Below are 14,471 nucleotides of genomic sequence, written 5' to 3' on the forward strand. Positions count from 1 at the left end.
AGAGAGAGAGAGAGAGAGAGAGAGAGAGAGAGAGCGCACAGGCAGGACAAAATACAGTTCCAAGTGAAGGACAATGACAGGACCCTCTGAGTCGAAGAATGCCCAGGGCTCAGTAGTCACCAGAACCACTGACGTTCCTCTGAGCGATGAGACATGAAGTGGAGACTGCGGAAGAGCCACCCCTTAGGAATGAGGCTCAATTAGCTCTAGAATCATGGCTATTGATGAACAGCCTTTAAAATATCTTAGAAACAAACTTCAAAAGAATCTTATTAATCCACAAATAATTAACTGACTATCATAAAAAGGCCAACATTCTTTGAAGGAACACACACAAAAATATCCAAGATTCAACAAGAGAAAATTAAAAATATCTGGCATTAGTTGTTTTGCTTTTTTTAAATCCATAAGAAGAGCCCAGCTTGTGTGGCTCAGTGGTTGAGCATCAACACAGGAATGAAGAGGTCATTGGTTTGATTCCAGTCAGGGCACTTGCCCGGGTTGCAGCCTCAATCCCCAGTAGGAGACATGTAGGAGGCAGCTGATCAATGATGTTTCTCTCTCAGCAATGCTTCTATCACTCTATCCCTCTCCCTTCCTCTCTATCTAAATACCAATAAAAAACATATGTAACTCCATATGAAAAAGCAAGGAAATGTGACTCATAATGAGGATAAAAATCAGTCAATAGACATAAAGCCCCAAATAACTGAAATAATGGTATTAGCAAAAATATACATTAAAATTGCTAACATACATATGTTCCAACTGCTTAAGCACATAAAGGAAATCATGAGCACAAAGAAAAAAGAAGTTGAAGACTGTAAAATACCCAAGTAAAATATCTAGAGAGGAAAAATAAAATATAACATTTATAAAAGTCAAGATTAGATATCACAGAAGGAAATTAACTTTTAATTAATAGCAGTATAAACTATCCAAAATAAAAAAACAGAGAGGAAAAATACTTGAAAAAAAAAAACAAAACTTGACCTCAATGACTTAGTGGACAATATAAAATATACTAATATACTTGTTATTAAAGCCCCAGAAAGGGAAGAGAAAAAATAAGACAAAACAAACATTTGAAGAAATAATGACTAGGTTTTTACCAAATTTGATATAAGAATTTAAACTCCAACTATGACGACAGAAAAAAAAATCACATCAAAGCATATTATTATTAAATTTTCAAAAACAATGAAAACTATACTTTAATGGCAGCCAAAGGAAAAGCAAACATAAGAATGACAGCAGACTCTTCACCAGACACTGCAGTCCAGAAAACAGTGGAGTGGCCTTTAAAACTGTCAATCTAGAATTTTATATGCATCAAAAATAACTTAAAAAATAAAGGTAAAATAAAGATCTTTAAAATCACAGAGGATTCATGAGCCACACAATACATCAGCAATCTTACCCTTAGATGCCTATTCTATTAAAAACTAAGCACACGCATCCACACACACAGTAAATACACGTGGGTGATATCTAGAATTTTATATGCATCAAAAATCACTTTAAAAAATAAAGGTCAAATGAAGATCTTTAAAATCACAGAGGATTCATGGGCCACACAATATATCAGCAATCTTACCCTTAGATGCCTATCCTATTAAAAACTAAGCACACGCACACACACACACACACACACACACACACACACACACACGCATCCACACACACAGTAAATACACGTGGGTGAGGATCTTTATTGCAACTGTGTACAGTAGCAGCAAGCCGGGAACATATCATTACTGGCAGCTTGTAAGTTTGCTCATCCCTCTGGGTGCTAGAATGTATGTGTGACCCCACATGAATACTCATGTACTTTTGCAGTCATTCTCGGGCACGTGCAGCGTGACAAAAGATTTGAGTAGCCCACTGCCTTCTGGTTTCAGCTGTCATACTATAAACAAGTCTTCTTTTTGTGGTCCACACAGTGCCATGTTTTCCACATTTTTGTGTTTTTTTGTTGGTGATTACGCTGTTTAAAAATGGCCCCCGGGAATAATGCTTAGTGCCCCCTGGGTTCTGAAGCACGAGAAGGCTGCGCTGTGCCTTACGGGGAAAACACGTGTGTGAGATGAGCCCCGTTTAGGCATGCGTTACCGTGCTGTTCACCACGAGTTCATGTCAATGAGTCAGCAACATACAGTCAATACAATGTCTTTAAACAGAAACACGCATAAGACAAGGTTACGTGTTGATTGGTTGACAAAAGTATTATGACCAGAGGCTCATGGGAACCTACCCTTAGGAACAGTGTTCACTAATCCAGTATTTTTGTGGACTTTATAGAGCATAACTCCCAGGAATAACAAGGACTTTCTGGAGGGACTAAGTGAAGAATTAGGATGTATCCAGCACTGGAGAACATGATGCAGGCTTTAAAGATCACTAAGTCAAGCTCAAGCAGTTGCTTTAAAGCCATTCCCTAAAGTTATTGTTTCTGAGAAAGAAAACCACAGGGAGACGTGGCACTGCTGTAACTTTCAGCTGAGGTCACACGTCTCTGTGTGTGCACAGCCGTCTGTGTGTTGCCTGTGGCTGTATGGCCACGTATCCAGTGACATACACCAGCCTGGCAGCCCCGGGCTCTTGCTGTGGGGCAGTGTGAACACAGCAGAAAAGTAGGGGCAGGGGGCGGTCAGTTGAAGGGAAGCAGCACTTTTGATTAATTTATTCATGTACAATTACCTGTGCAGTATGAAGAGCGCGAAGGCAAACGTAATAGTCCCCGTGCTCTGCCTGTGGGCCAGGGTCTGAGCTGGTGAAGGAGTGAGGTGCAGAACAGTGTGCAGAATGCAACTCTATTTCAGGGACAGATCTGCCTGCCATAAACTTTGAAGTATGAGAATGAACAAAGGGAGGTGCGTTTAAAGAGAGAGAAAGGTTGGGAGTCTTCTGGGGAAAGGCTATTTGTTTTTACGTTTATTTCTATTGATTTGTTTCAGTGGATACAGTACGTATTGTTTTGTTGAAATTTGAAAAAAAATACAAATAAAATGGGGTAAAAGCATCAATTCAATGACTATCATGCAGCGAACGGAAGGGTATAGCCATTTTCAGCTGATGTGAGCCAGTCGGCCTCATGTTGGTTTTGTGAGCAAATTTCGAGAATGTGCTACCTGACAGGATTCTTCACAGCCTGCGTTCTCTCCCTTCTAGGAATCGCTACGAGCCGTCAGGTAAACAGAAGGGTATAGCCATTTTTAGCCGATGTGAGCCAGTCGGCTTCATGTTGGTTTTGTGAGCAAATTTCGAGAATGTGCTGCCTGACAGGGATCCTTCACAGCCTGTGTTCTCTCCCTTCTAGGAATCGCTACGAGCCGTCAGGTACGAGATATCTCCCGATAAGGAGTATGCACTTTTCTCCTACAACGTGGAGCCCGTGAGTACTCCGTTTTCCTGTCTGTGAGAGAAGTGTTTCCTAGGCTCACACCTCACCAAGCACTTTTCCTTGACTCTTCATTCTTAGTGATCTTTGAATAGCGGGTCCTGGGTAATCTCTCTATGTCACACTGCCACCTAGGAGAGAGGGAAGGTATAAAAATTCCTCAACAGAAAATAAAACCACTCCTGTTAGGGGCTATTTTGTAGGATTTTCTTGGGGAGATGGTGCAAAGTTGCATTTTTATAGAGATTTATGTTACCCTGTTGTGCAATTCTTTTTTTGCATTTTCTCAATCACATCATCAATTTTATCCCAAGCACAAAAGCAACTGGTAGTTTCTTGCTAAACTAAAATAAAATGATCATTATCTCCCAAGCATCATAATCTTCTAGAGAAAAGTTGAACTATCACCTTATTATATAAAATCCCTGTTTTTAGCACTTCATATATGAGTCTCCATAAAACGTCACCAGAAATTTCCACAAAATCTCATCCTAGGCACTAGTGGCAGCCTAAAACTGGCTCTTTCTTTCTTCCTTTCTCTTTTCGTTGAACATGATTTAAAATTACTTCTAAATGAGCTTTTTACTTTTAAATGAGCCAGAAGGTGAGGTTTCTTTGTATCCATGAGGCAGATGCTCAGCGTGGAAGAGATTTGCGACTTTAGAAATGTTCGTTTGTGGAACTTTGTATCCTGGCCCAGAAGATGCAGAATTCCACGGCCTTTATCGTTCTTCGAAGGCCATTCTTGTTAGCGTTTCTGCAGCGCCTGCCGGGAGGGAGACAGGTCCCTGCGCTGTGACTCAGGCTGACAGCCCTGGGCGAGGCTGAGAGCATCGTCCCGGCACTGGGCCGGCTTCTTGACTTCACCCCCTTCGGGAACCGGGGGGGTTGGTTGGCATGGAGATGCAAGTCCAATTCTAGGAGTTGTAGAATGTCTTTTAAAAGCTGTTTGATACCTGGATTCTATTGGAGATTTCTGTTTCATTCCTCTCGGTTCAGGGCTTTTCTCTGTCTTCAGTTTTCCGTCTTCTGGGTTGTTGTTGTTTTAAGGTCCGGCCCATAAAAGTTTTTATTTCCTACCTCCAAATCCTTGGGACAACTGGTCACCTTGTCCTGCTGACTGGGGGAAGTTACTGAACTTGACAGCCTTGGATTCTGCACACCCTACAGGGCCCCAGCCTCACCTCTTTGAGCTGCAGATACACAGACCGGGCGTGCGTGGGTGCTGGAGCATTCAGCTCCTCTCATCACCCTTGGGAACTACCAAATGTGACATCCACACCTGAATTTAACAACCACCTCAGCAGCTACGTGACGGACCTTCACAGGGATGGACCGTGGGCTGGTTCTCGATTGCCCGGGGACCCGGCCGCCCGAGTGGGCAGAGCACAGACGGACGGTGTCAGGGCGTCTCGCTGAGCACCTCTCATACTGGGAGCATCCCAACGGCGGGGTGAAGGACCTGTGGCCATGAGCGTCCCGCTCCTAGAGCCATATTTGTTCTCCACAGTCCTGTGGGAGAACCGCGCCTGCTCCTGGAGCGCGGGACCGGTGTGACTCCGGGTCTGTGCTGGGAGGATTCTCCGCCGCCTGCCTGCTCTCCCACCGGCTCTTAGAAAGAGTCCCTGGGATCTCATGGCAGCTGATGGCTGCGGGGAAAGCATTCGGTAAACATGCGCCCTCACCATGCAGACCGCTGGCTGGGAGGGCAGCCTCCTCACCAGGCAGCGTCCACCGTTGGCCTGTGGAGTGAGATTGTGTTCAGTGTTTCTCAACTGAGGGAAATGTGAGCAATTTGGAGTGGATCTGGCAAACTGCAAAATGATTCAAGCATTGATAGCGTGTGCCATGTAACAGATATAGATCCCTGGGACCTGAATCAACAGGTAACTCTTGCCCTGGCTGGTGGTTCTGTTGGTTGGAGCATTGTCCTGTACAGGAAAAGGCTTCAGGTTCAATTCCCAGGTCAGGGCGTGTACAGGAGGCAACAGATTGATGTTTCTCTCTCACGTCGATGTTTCTCTCCCTCTCCCTCTCCCTTCCTCTCTCTCTAAAAAAATAATAAACATATCCTCAGATGAGGATTAAAAAAACAAATTACATTTTTAAAAAAGAAGTACCTCTCATAGTTTCCGGGTCCTGAGCAGTTATGCAAATGACTGTCCAAGCAAGTGTCCTGTTCTTGCGGAGAAAACCATAGAGCAGAAAAGGCTTGGGATTCGGCAGCAAAACTTGGGGTTAATGTTCGGACGAGCTTCCTAACTTGCTAAACTAAAACGCAGACATTTTCAGGGGCCGGGTTTCCTGGGAAGCATCTGGGCCTGTGGTCCTGGAGGAAGGGGGATACCCCAGGACTTCCGAGCCTGTCTGCAGTGTCCATATAACTACCCTGGGTATTTTTTTTAAAGTTTTGCCCTGGCCTGTGTATCTCAGTGGTTAGAGCGTGGGCCTGTGCACCAAAAGGTCGAGAATTCAATTCCCAGTCAAGGGCATGTACCTGGGTGCAGGTTCACAAGCAGAAGGCAACCAACCGTAGTGCCCCTCACATAGATGTTTCTCTCTCTGTCTCTTTCCCCCTCCCTCCCGCCCACTCTCTAAAAATCAAAGGGAAAATAGTAGTATACATCCTGGGTGAGGATTAACACACACAAAAAGCTTTGTATTCAAACAAGTTTGAGACCTCGAGTCAAACAAAGTTAAATAAGCTTCTTACTGCAGGGCTTTAGAAGCTTGTGGTGTTCTCGTGCGGATTCCGCGTTTCCCGTGGGTGTTCTGGCAAGTGGCTCCTGTCTGTTCGTAAGGAAACTGGAATGTTTCCCTTGAGTCCTTGCTTATCACAGTCTTGTCTGTGTATTTTAAAGGCAACTAGGATACCTTGTTTATATGAACTACCTCTACTTTTCATTCAAAAGACAATCATAAAAAATATTTTTGTGCTAACAATCCAATTGCTAGGCATCTCTCATTTAGGTGAACGAATGTTTCATGCACAATAGAATTTCAGTATATTAGGTTACAGTTCCAGGTGAGAAATCTAAGCAGTCCACATTGCATCTGAAAGTTAGTATCCTGTCCACTTCTGGTTCTCTTTGCTGCCTGCCCAGAGGTGGGACAAATAGCCCAGCGCAAGGGCCACAGCGTCTCCACGGAGCAGTCGTGGTCCCTGAGCCGGTGCTGGTCAGAAGGGGGCTGGTGCGCATGGAGCGTGCTGTTGAGGATCGTGACGCGCTTGCAAGGGTCTAACCCAGCGCCTGGCTGCACCCCAGGCCCACTTCTCCCCATGTTCTGAACAGAGAAATCTTAAAGTGATCGTCTTAAAGGGGAAATGAAATGGTGGATGTGGGCAAAGTCATCTGTGCAGACAACTCCGTGAAGCGTATGAGAAGCGAAGGAGGCCTGAGACGGAGCCTTGAGGAAAGTCACTGTGATCCTAACGGTTATAAAGGATAATCTTCTATGAGTAAGAAGAGGGAGGCCTGACAGACGGGAGAGAAACCAGCAGCACGTCTTGTTTTGTATAAACGGGGAGGAGAGTGTTTCCCGGGAGGGAGGTCTCCTGGCCGGGGCTCTGAGTGTCGGAGCCCAGTGAGTGTCGTCTCAGCCCCACCTTCTCCCCAGGTGACTGTGCTTTCCTGTGGCTGGAAATGCTCCGCCTGATGTCCACGCCCTCGGCTGCATGTCTACCCTGCCTTCCTCTGAGCTCCAGGGATGGGTGCAGGATGGGCTATTGGATGGCGCCGCCATGACCACCTTGTCCTGGTGCTTTCGGACCTCTGTGCAGCCTCTGCGTCCGGGAGTCTCCGTCCAGGGACCAAAGGGGAAGCATTACCCCCGGCTTTGGTCCTCCCCGGGGAAGGGGGGCCCAAGGAGGGTCAGGAGCCCACACTCCGGCGCTGTCTGTCTGTCTGGGCGAGGACTGGCTCCCTGGCCGTGTCCGGTGGATGGAAGGCCGGCCAGGTCACTCTGGAGTGGCTGGAAGCTGCCTGTCACCGTGCACTCGGCCAAGCCCCGAGGAGAGCGGTGCGGAAGGGACAGGGGCAGTGACCGAGTGAGGAAACAGAGCAGAGTCCGGGAGTCCGGGTGCGAGTCGTGGGTAATATCTTGGGAAGAGTAAGGGTTCCGGAGAGATCTTCCACCTTAACTCCATCGTGTTCACTGTGCCTCTTCCTCTCATTGATTCAGACTAATTGCAACGTGGTGTCATTTCCCAGCTGTTGACATAAACTGGCTATTTGCCCATTTTTACGTGGCAGCTGCTCAGAGAGAAGGACGGCCTCCCCCTCCCGTCCCCGGCCCTGGGGACCTGCATGGGGATCTGCCTGTGTTCCCTACGGAGCAGCTCTGTCTGTGGCACCTTCTTCTCCCTGAACTTCTGGGCCAAGTTCAGTGTGGCTTTACGCACTCTAAGTTCTTGAAACTCCATCACATACACAAACATATAAAACTAGGTAACAGAAGCAAGCGGTCTTATTTGTGAAATAACTTACTGATGCTTCATGTTTATTCTGGAAGTGCTGCTCAGCATGCCTTTTTTCACTAAACTTCCCAATGTTAGGAAATCTGTGCTTGGCTCTCGTCCTTGGACATCACAGATGAGCTGCTTTTAACTATGTCGGCTTTAATGTTATTGATGGCCTCAAAAATCCCCTTTTAAAAAGTGTAAAAACTCTCCATTTGATTTGAGAAAGAGGACCTGCGCTCATTTTGCCAGGCCGCAATACCTACAGGTGCATAATGTGGTGTCTGAAATGTAGAAAATAAAAGCGGTGTTATGTTTTCCTTTATATGGGACCAGCACAAAATGTGCTTTTTCATATCATCTCGCTTCTTCTCAAAAGGCATTCCTGCCCCACAGAGCCAATGTTCCCGGTTTTGTTTCTTTTCTATACAGAACTTCATAACATTTCTCAACGTACAGCTTTGGGAGAATTCTCTTGAAACTAAGCTAGACATTGGGGAAACAGTAATTCTTATTTTTTTACTTGAAAACTGTATTCACTGTGCTAACTAAACTATAGTAATAGGGGAAATGGCTCTGAGACAAACTGATCTACCCAGGAATGCCATGTTCCTTCACACTGAGGTGCATTTGACAAATGCAGAAAGTTTTCAAACCCTTTGGGAGGAGGAAAAAGAAGGTAACTATGATGTCTTAGATCCTTGAAACATATTCATATGTTTTGTGACTATCGAGGAGGCAGGAGAACTCATATATGAACAATATTCCTCTTACAGAGCCTTTTCTGGAAGAGTCAGTGTGAATTTGTGAAGTTCATCGCAGTGTTTAAGGGAATTACTTGGGGTAATTGTTCTTAAAACCAGTGGAACTTTGTTCTGGTTCAAATAAAATCTGGTCTGAATAAAACCCAAGTCAGTCACGCAGCCATGGAATTAGCAAAATGGGTTATATGTATATAATCTATTAATTTTAGTTATCTATCACTGCATCATGAATTACCCCAAAATGTAGTGGCATAAAGCAAACAATATTTATTCTCTCAGTTTCAGGGGTCAAATGTTTCTCAGGTTAGCTGGTCCTCTGCCCCAGGGTCTTCCACAGGCCGCCATCCAGGTGTCACCTGGGCTGCAGTCTCATCTCCAGGGTCTGCTGGAGACGGACCAGCCTCATGCTAGCCTGTGGCTGTGGGCGGGGCCCAGGGGGATGGGCCAGCCTCATGCTCACCTGTGACTGTGGGCAGGGCCCAGGGGGATGGGCCAGCCTCATGCTCACCTGTGGCTGTGGGCAGGGCCCAGGGGGACTGACCAGCCTCACGCTCACCTGTGGCTGTGGGCGGGGCCCAGGGGGATGGGCCAGCCTCATGCTCACCTGTGACTGTGGGCAGGGCCTGCTCCTCCAGGTCCACAGAAGCTCTGTCCAAGGGCAGATGTTTCAGAAATAGAAACAGACTCAGAGACAGAGGGCAGACTGACAGCTGTTGGAGGGGAGGGGCTTGGGGGGCTGAGTGAAAAATGTAAGGGATTAAGAAAAAACAAAACTCATATACATGGGCTACCAGAGGGAAGGGGGTGGGAGGAGGGTGACGGGGGATAGATGGTGATGGAAGGAGTCTGGACATGGGGTGATGAGCACACGGCACAGTGTACGGGTGATATGCTATGGAATTGCCTGGAACCTACATAATTTTGTTAACCAATATCACTCTAGTAAACACAATGAAAGTGCAGGCGGCAATATAATGTAAGGCTGTACTGTACACATGACATGTCATTCATGTATGGACTCACCCTGTCCTTAGAAAAGGGCAGCTGTTTCAGAGCCGTGGAAGGTTTGAGGGGGACAGGGGAGGGGCTGGGTCGTACCGGGGGTGCTGAGCGTCCGTGAAGAGGACACTGAGTGGACAGTGTTTCTTCAGCTCCTGGGGCCGCAGCGCTGACGCAGCAATGGAGACAGTCCCTGCGTGGCCTCCATTAACCAAGCGTTGGTGCCATTGTAGTAAGGGAGGCAGAGAGTGCGAATGAGGAGAGGGTTTGCCCAATGACACGCGAGGAGTTGGACAGAGAACTCGTTTGCTTTTATCACTGTGATGTCGGGGGGCGGGGGTGGGGGATGGAAGGGGGAACAGCTCAATTTCGCACTTGAAGACATGTTCTTCGGCTGGTTCATTATTGTGGCCGAGCTGTCACCAGCGATGACCTGTAGGGACTCAAAGCTGAGTAATATGGTCCGAGCTGCTGGGCCTTCGGCAGTTGGGTCTGCGGCTGCTGGTGCGAGAACTGGGCGGGATTGCGGGGCTGCACGCAGGGCTCCAGCGCGGTTGCCCCAGCTGGTGTGAACAGTGACTTCACTCAGCGTTAGTGCAGAGGCTGATGGGGTCACACGCACCCCTTTCGGTCCAGGGAAATCAGACGGCCGCCCCAGCAGCCTGGCGCACGCTGCTTTCCCTCGGCTACCGGAGCTTGTTTACCGTGACAGACCGGCCCAAGTGAGAGTCTCCAGGCCTGTTGCTCCCCCGTCCCCAGGATTTCCCACGACTCCTGCGCTGCCGGAGCTGAGAAAGCCCCTGACTAGCTCTGGGTGTGATAGGGCAGATGCCTGGGATTTTGTATTGCATTGAGCAGTGACTTTAATTTTCGCATCGTCTGTGCTATTTCACTGGCTTGTTTATCCCTAAGCGTTATCGTGGCCAAAAGCCCGCGTGGACGGGGACGTCTTCGGCTGCTCCCAGGACGCGCTCGTGCGTGGGCTCAGTGGGCTCGGCGCCTCAGCAGCCCGGCTCCCGCATCTGTAGGAATCGTGAGCAGAAGGGATGGGTCGTTGGCCGACGCCTACATTGGGCGCTGCCCTGCCTGTCAGCGGCTCACCTCCTCTGGACAGTGGTGCCCGCTAAACAGTCACAGCGTGCTGGCGTGGGCAGGATGTGCCTCGTGTGTGTGTGTGTGTGCACGTGTGTGTGTGTGCGCGCCTGCATATGTGCGTGTGGAGGGGAGTAAGTAGTTCCCACTGAAGGTGGAGATGGAGAAGAGGCCTGTGCGGTCTGCTGTGTAATTAAGAAATCATCAACGGGGCCAAATAGCCGTCCTTTCTCATAGGAGCGAGAGCCAGGCTCCTTCCTTCGTCCAGCTCCTCACCTGTGAGCCAATTCAGAGCTGAGGTCCTGAGGTCATTGGCTGCCATGGCAGCTGCCAGAGATCATGCCTGATCAAAAGAATAAAAACCTCTAGTTTCTTAGCGTTGAAATGAAGACATCGGAAGGGGCTGAAGTTCATGGGTAGGTGTGGTTGACATGTAGCTCTGATTACAGGATTTCTTGGCCGAGGAAAGAATTAGTGAAATCACCCTGTAGTTTAATCTACATAATGTCACCATCATCGGTGTTGCCTGCCCGAGCCACACACTAGTCTGACCACCTCTGAGACCACAGTGTGTCTTCAGAACCCAGGCAAGGGGTGCTGCTGGTCAACTGACCTTCGGGGGGCGTGACTTGAGTGTCAGCCACATCTGTGCTGACGGTCAGCAGGGCACCCTGAGTGTCAGCAAGCGCACCGCCCCGGCTGGCCTCTCCCGGAGAATCCGAGGCCGTCCCCTTGCCCACCCTGTCTGACCAGTGCCTTCCACGCTGCTGTCCCAGTTGAGTGATGGCTGCGGCGATGCGGAGCCATTTCTTCCTGTTTCCACTGCTGCTGCCTTCGTCCCGGCTCTTCTTGTCGAGAGCAATGCCAAGCCCCCAACCCGCCCTTCCCCCAAATGCTGCCCCACAGTCTCCGGGTGGGTGGCCTAACATGGCCCCATCAGGACACTTGCCTGTGCCTAGACCCCACATGGGTGACGTCCTCCAGGGGCACGGCAGCGCGTTTTATTTCCCACTCCCTGTCCCATCCCGTTAGGCAGAACAGCAGCATGGGATCCCAGGGCTGGGAGGGACCCTATGAGGGATCCCAGGGCTGGGAGGGACCCTGTGAGGGATCCCAGGGCTGGGAGGGACCCTGTGAGGGATCCCAGGGCTGGGAGGGACCCTGTGAGGGATCCCAGGGCTGGGAGGGACCCTGTGAGGGATCCCAGGGCTGGGAGGGACCCTGTGAGGGATCCCAGGGCTGGGAGGGACCCTGTGAGGGATCCCAGGGCTGGGAGGGACCCTGTGAGGGATCCCAGGGCTGGGAGGGACCCTGTGAGGGATCCCAGGGCTGGGAGGGACCCTGTGAGGGATCCCAGGGCTGGGAGGGACCCTGTGAGGGATCCCAGGGCTGGGAGGGACCCTGTGAGGGATCCCAGGGCTGGGAGGGACCCTGTGAGGGATCCCAGGGCTGGGAGGGACCCTGTGAGGGATCCCAGGGCTGGGAGGGACCCTGTGAGGGATCCCAGGGCTGGGAGGGACCCTGTGAGGGATCCCAGGGCTGGGAGGGACCCTGTGAGGGATCCCAGGGCTGGGAGGGACCCTGTGAGGGATCCCAGGGCTGGGAGGGAGCCTATGAGGGACCCCAGGGCTGGGAGGGACTCTATGAGGGATCCCAGGGCTGGGAGGGACCCTATGAGGGATCCCAGGGCTGGAAGGGACCCTATGAGGGACCCCAGGGCTGGGAGGGACCCTATGAGGGATCCCAGGGCTGGAAGGGACCCTCCGAGGGCCCAGCCCACCCCTTCACAGACCGGAGAGCAGATTCTGGGGGTTTGAGATCGACTCCTTCAGAGTCCTGGGACTCATCGTAGGCAATGCCAAGGCCACACCCACCTTCCTCCCCAGGCCGCTTTCCCTCCGGTCCCTGCGCTGTCCTCTCTGCCCATGCTGGAGAGTCCCGTAGCCGCCAAAGGGCAGAGACCCGCCTGCGCGTGTTGGGCTGAGCTGCTTCACAGACGCTGGGCGAGGCCTGGCCCGGGCTGAAGCAGAGCCCGAGGGGAGGGTCGCAAACAGCGTGGGGCCTGGGAACAGGCGCTGCCCCGGAGCACCCGTCGCCGGGACGAGTGTGGGACAGGCTCCCGTCAGTGACTGTCCTGAGCAGTCACATCGGCTCCCTGAGATGATGGTGGGGAGCAGCTGCAGGCGGGCCTCAGGTCGGGGCGTTCCGAGCGAGAGCGCGGGCATCCTCTTCTGGTGGCTTCTGAGAGCTTCCCGGCAGCACAGATTCCAATGTCCTCAGACAGACGGTGCCCCCGCGGTGCATTCTCATTGGCGACGAGGAGCCCAGCCGGCAGCTCTGCCTTTACTTCCTAGTGAGGCAGACACCACTCTTCACTCAACCCCAAGTCCCCCTCCGTGAGGGTGGCTGTGGGCTCCCTGCTACGTCCGGGGCATAATGATGGCTGCACAGGAGGTAGGGGACCACCCGTGTCACCCACTAGACTCAGGGAAACAGTCCTGACACAAGAAACGTCCTCGAGCGATGCACCAGGCCTGGAGGAGCGAGCTTAGGCTGCGAAGCAAAACCAGCCTTCGGTCGCTGTGCCTTCGTCCAGCGTCTCAGGTCACAGACAGAGATGCAGACGCCGCAATGCAGAGACCGCGGGTGGGGAGCAGCGGTGAGGACAGGAGACAGGAGGGCAGCCCCCCCCCCTCCCCCCCACCCTGTGCTCATCCACCACCACACAGGCCCAGGGCCAGGCTGACTTTTCAGAAAGGGTTTTGGTAAAGAGAAGGGCCTATTGTTAAAGATCAGGGCTCAGACTAAGAGATGAATTATGGGTACAGACAAACAATGACACCTGAGGGCAGAGATGGCAGTGTGCTGGTGTGATGATGATGATGATGATGATGAAGAAGAGGAGGAGGAGGAGGAAGAGGAAAAAGGAGGAGGAAGAGAAGGAGTAGGAGGAGGAAGAAGGAGGGAAAGGAGGAGGCAGGAGGGAGAAGAAGGAGGAGGAGGAAGAAAGAAAAAGCGGAGGAGGAGGAATGAGGAAGAGGAGGAGGAGGAAGGAGAAACAGGAGGAGGAGGAGACAGGAGGGGAAGAAGGAGGGAGAGAAGGAGGAGGAAGCAAGAGGGAGAAGGAGGGAGAGGAGCAGGAGGAGGAGGAGGAGGAAGGAGAAACATGGGGAGGAGGCGGCGGCAGGAGGGGGAGAAGGAGAGAGAGGAGGAGGAGGCAGGAGGGAGAAGGAGGGGGAGGAGGGGGAGGAGGCAATGACAAGGACAACGGTGCGACTGTAATTGTGATGGTGCCGATGTCAGAGATAATTGTGGTGATGAGAGCATCATGGTGATGATATTAGCATCAGAGGAGGACGCCCTGTCATTACTTCCCAGGGGCCTCGCCTTGGGAGGAGAGGCTGAGATAATTAAAAGTCGGAAGGAGCCTGGAGCAGAGGGCGCCAGGGGGGATGGGCACTGCCCAGCTGCATGCTGGGAGGAAACCGCAGGATGAAGGGCTCTGCTGTTTCCACTGTCAATAGAGGCGGCTCGCCCGGGGTCCAGCGAGGGGATCAGGGCGGCCAGCGCCCTCGCCAGCTGCAGGCCCCGGCCCCTCGGCTTTAGGGGAAGGCGTGATGCTCGGCTTCCAGAAGCCTGAGCTGGGCTGGAATTGCAGGTTCGAGGGACGTGGACCGGCTCTGTGCTCTGAGCACAGGGCGCCCGGAGGGCGAGGGTGAGCAGGAGGCACCTGTGCTCTTTGCTGGTGGAGGGAGGC

At 51.2% G+C, this 14,471-nt stretch overlaps 1 protein-coding gene across 1 annotated transcript in view; it reads left to right on the plus strand.

Moving 5' to 3' along the window:
- DPP6 (dipeptidyl-peptidase 6) overlaps nucleotides 1–14,471 on the plus strand; it is a 386,529-nt gene that overhangs the window by 179,112 nt on the left and 192,946 nt on the right. Inside the window, exon 5 of the mRNA XM_014532252.1 lies at nucleotides 3,320–3,394. Coding sequence (XP_014387738.1) covers nucleotides 3,320–3,394 — 75 coding nt within the window. The remainder of the gene's footprint in view (nucleotides 1–3,319; nucleotides 3,395–14,471) is intronic.

The sequence above is a fragment of the Myotis brandtii genome, unplaced genomic scaffold (assembly GCF_000412655.1).
Source record: "Myotis brandtii unplaced genomic scaffold, ASM41265v1 scaffold868, whole genome shotgun sequence".
Lineage (NCBI taxonomy): Eukaryota > Metazoa > Chordata > Mammalia > Chiroptera > Vespertilionidae > Myotis > Myotis brandtii.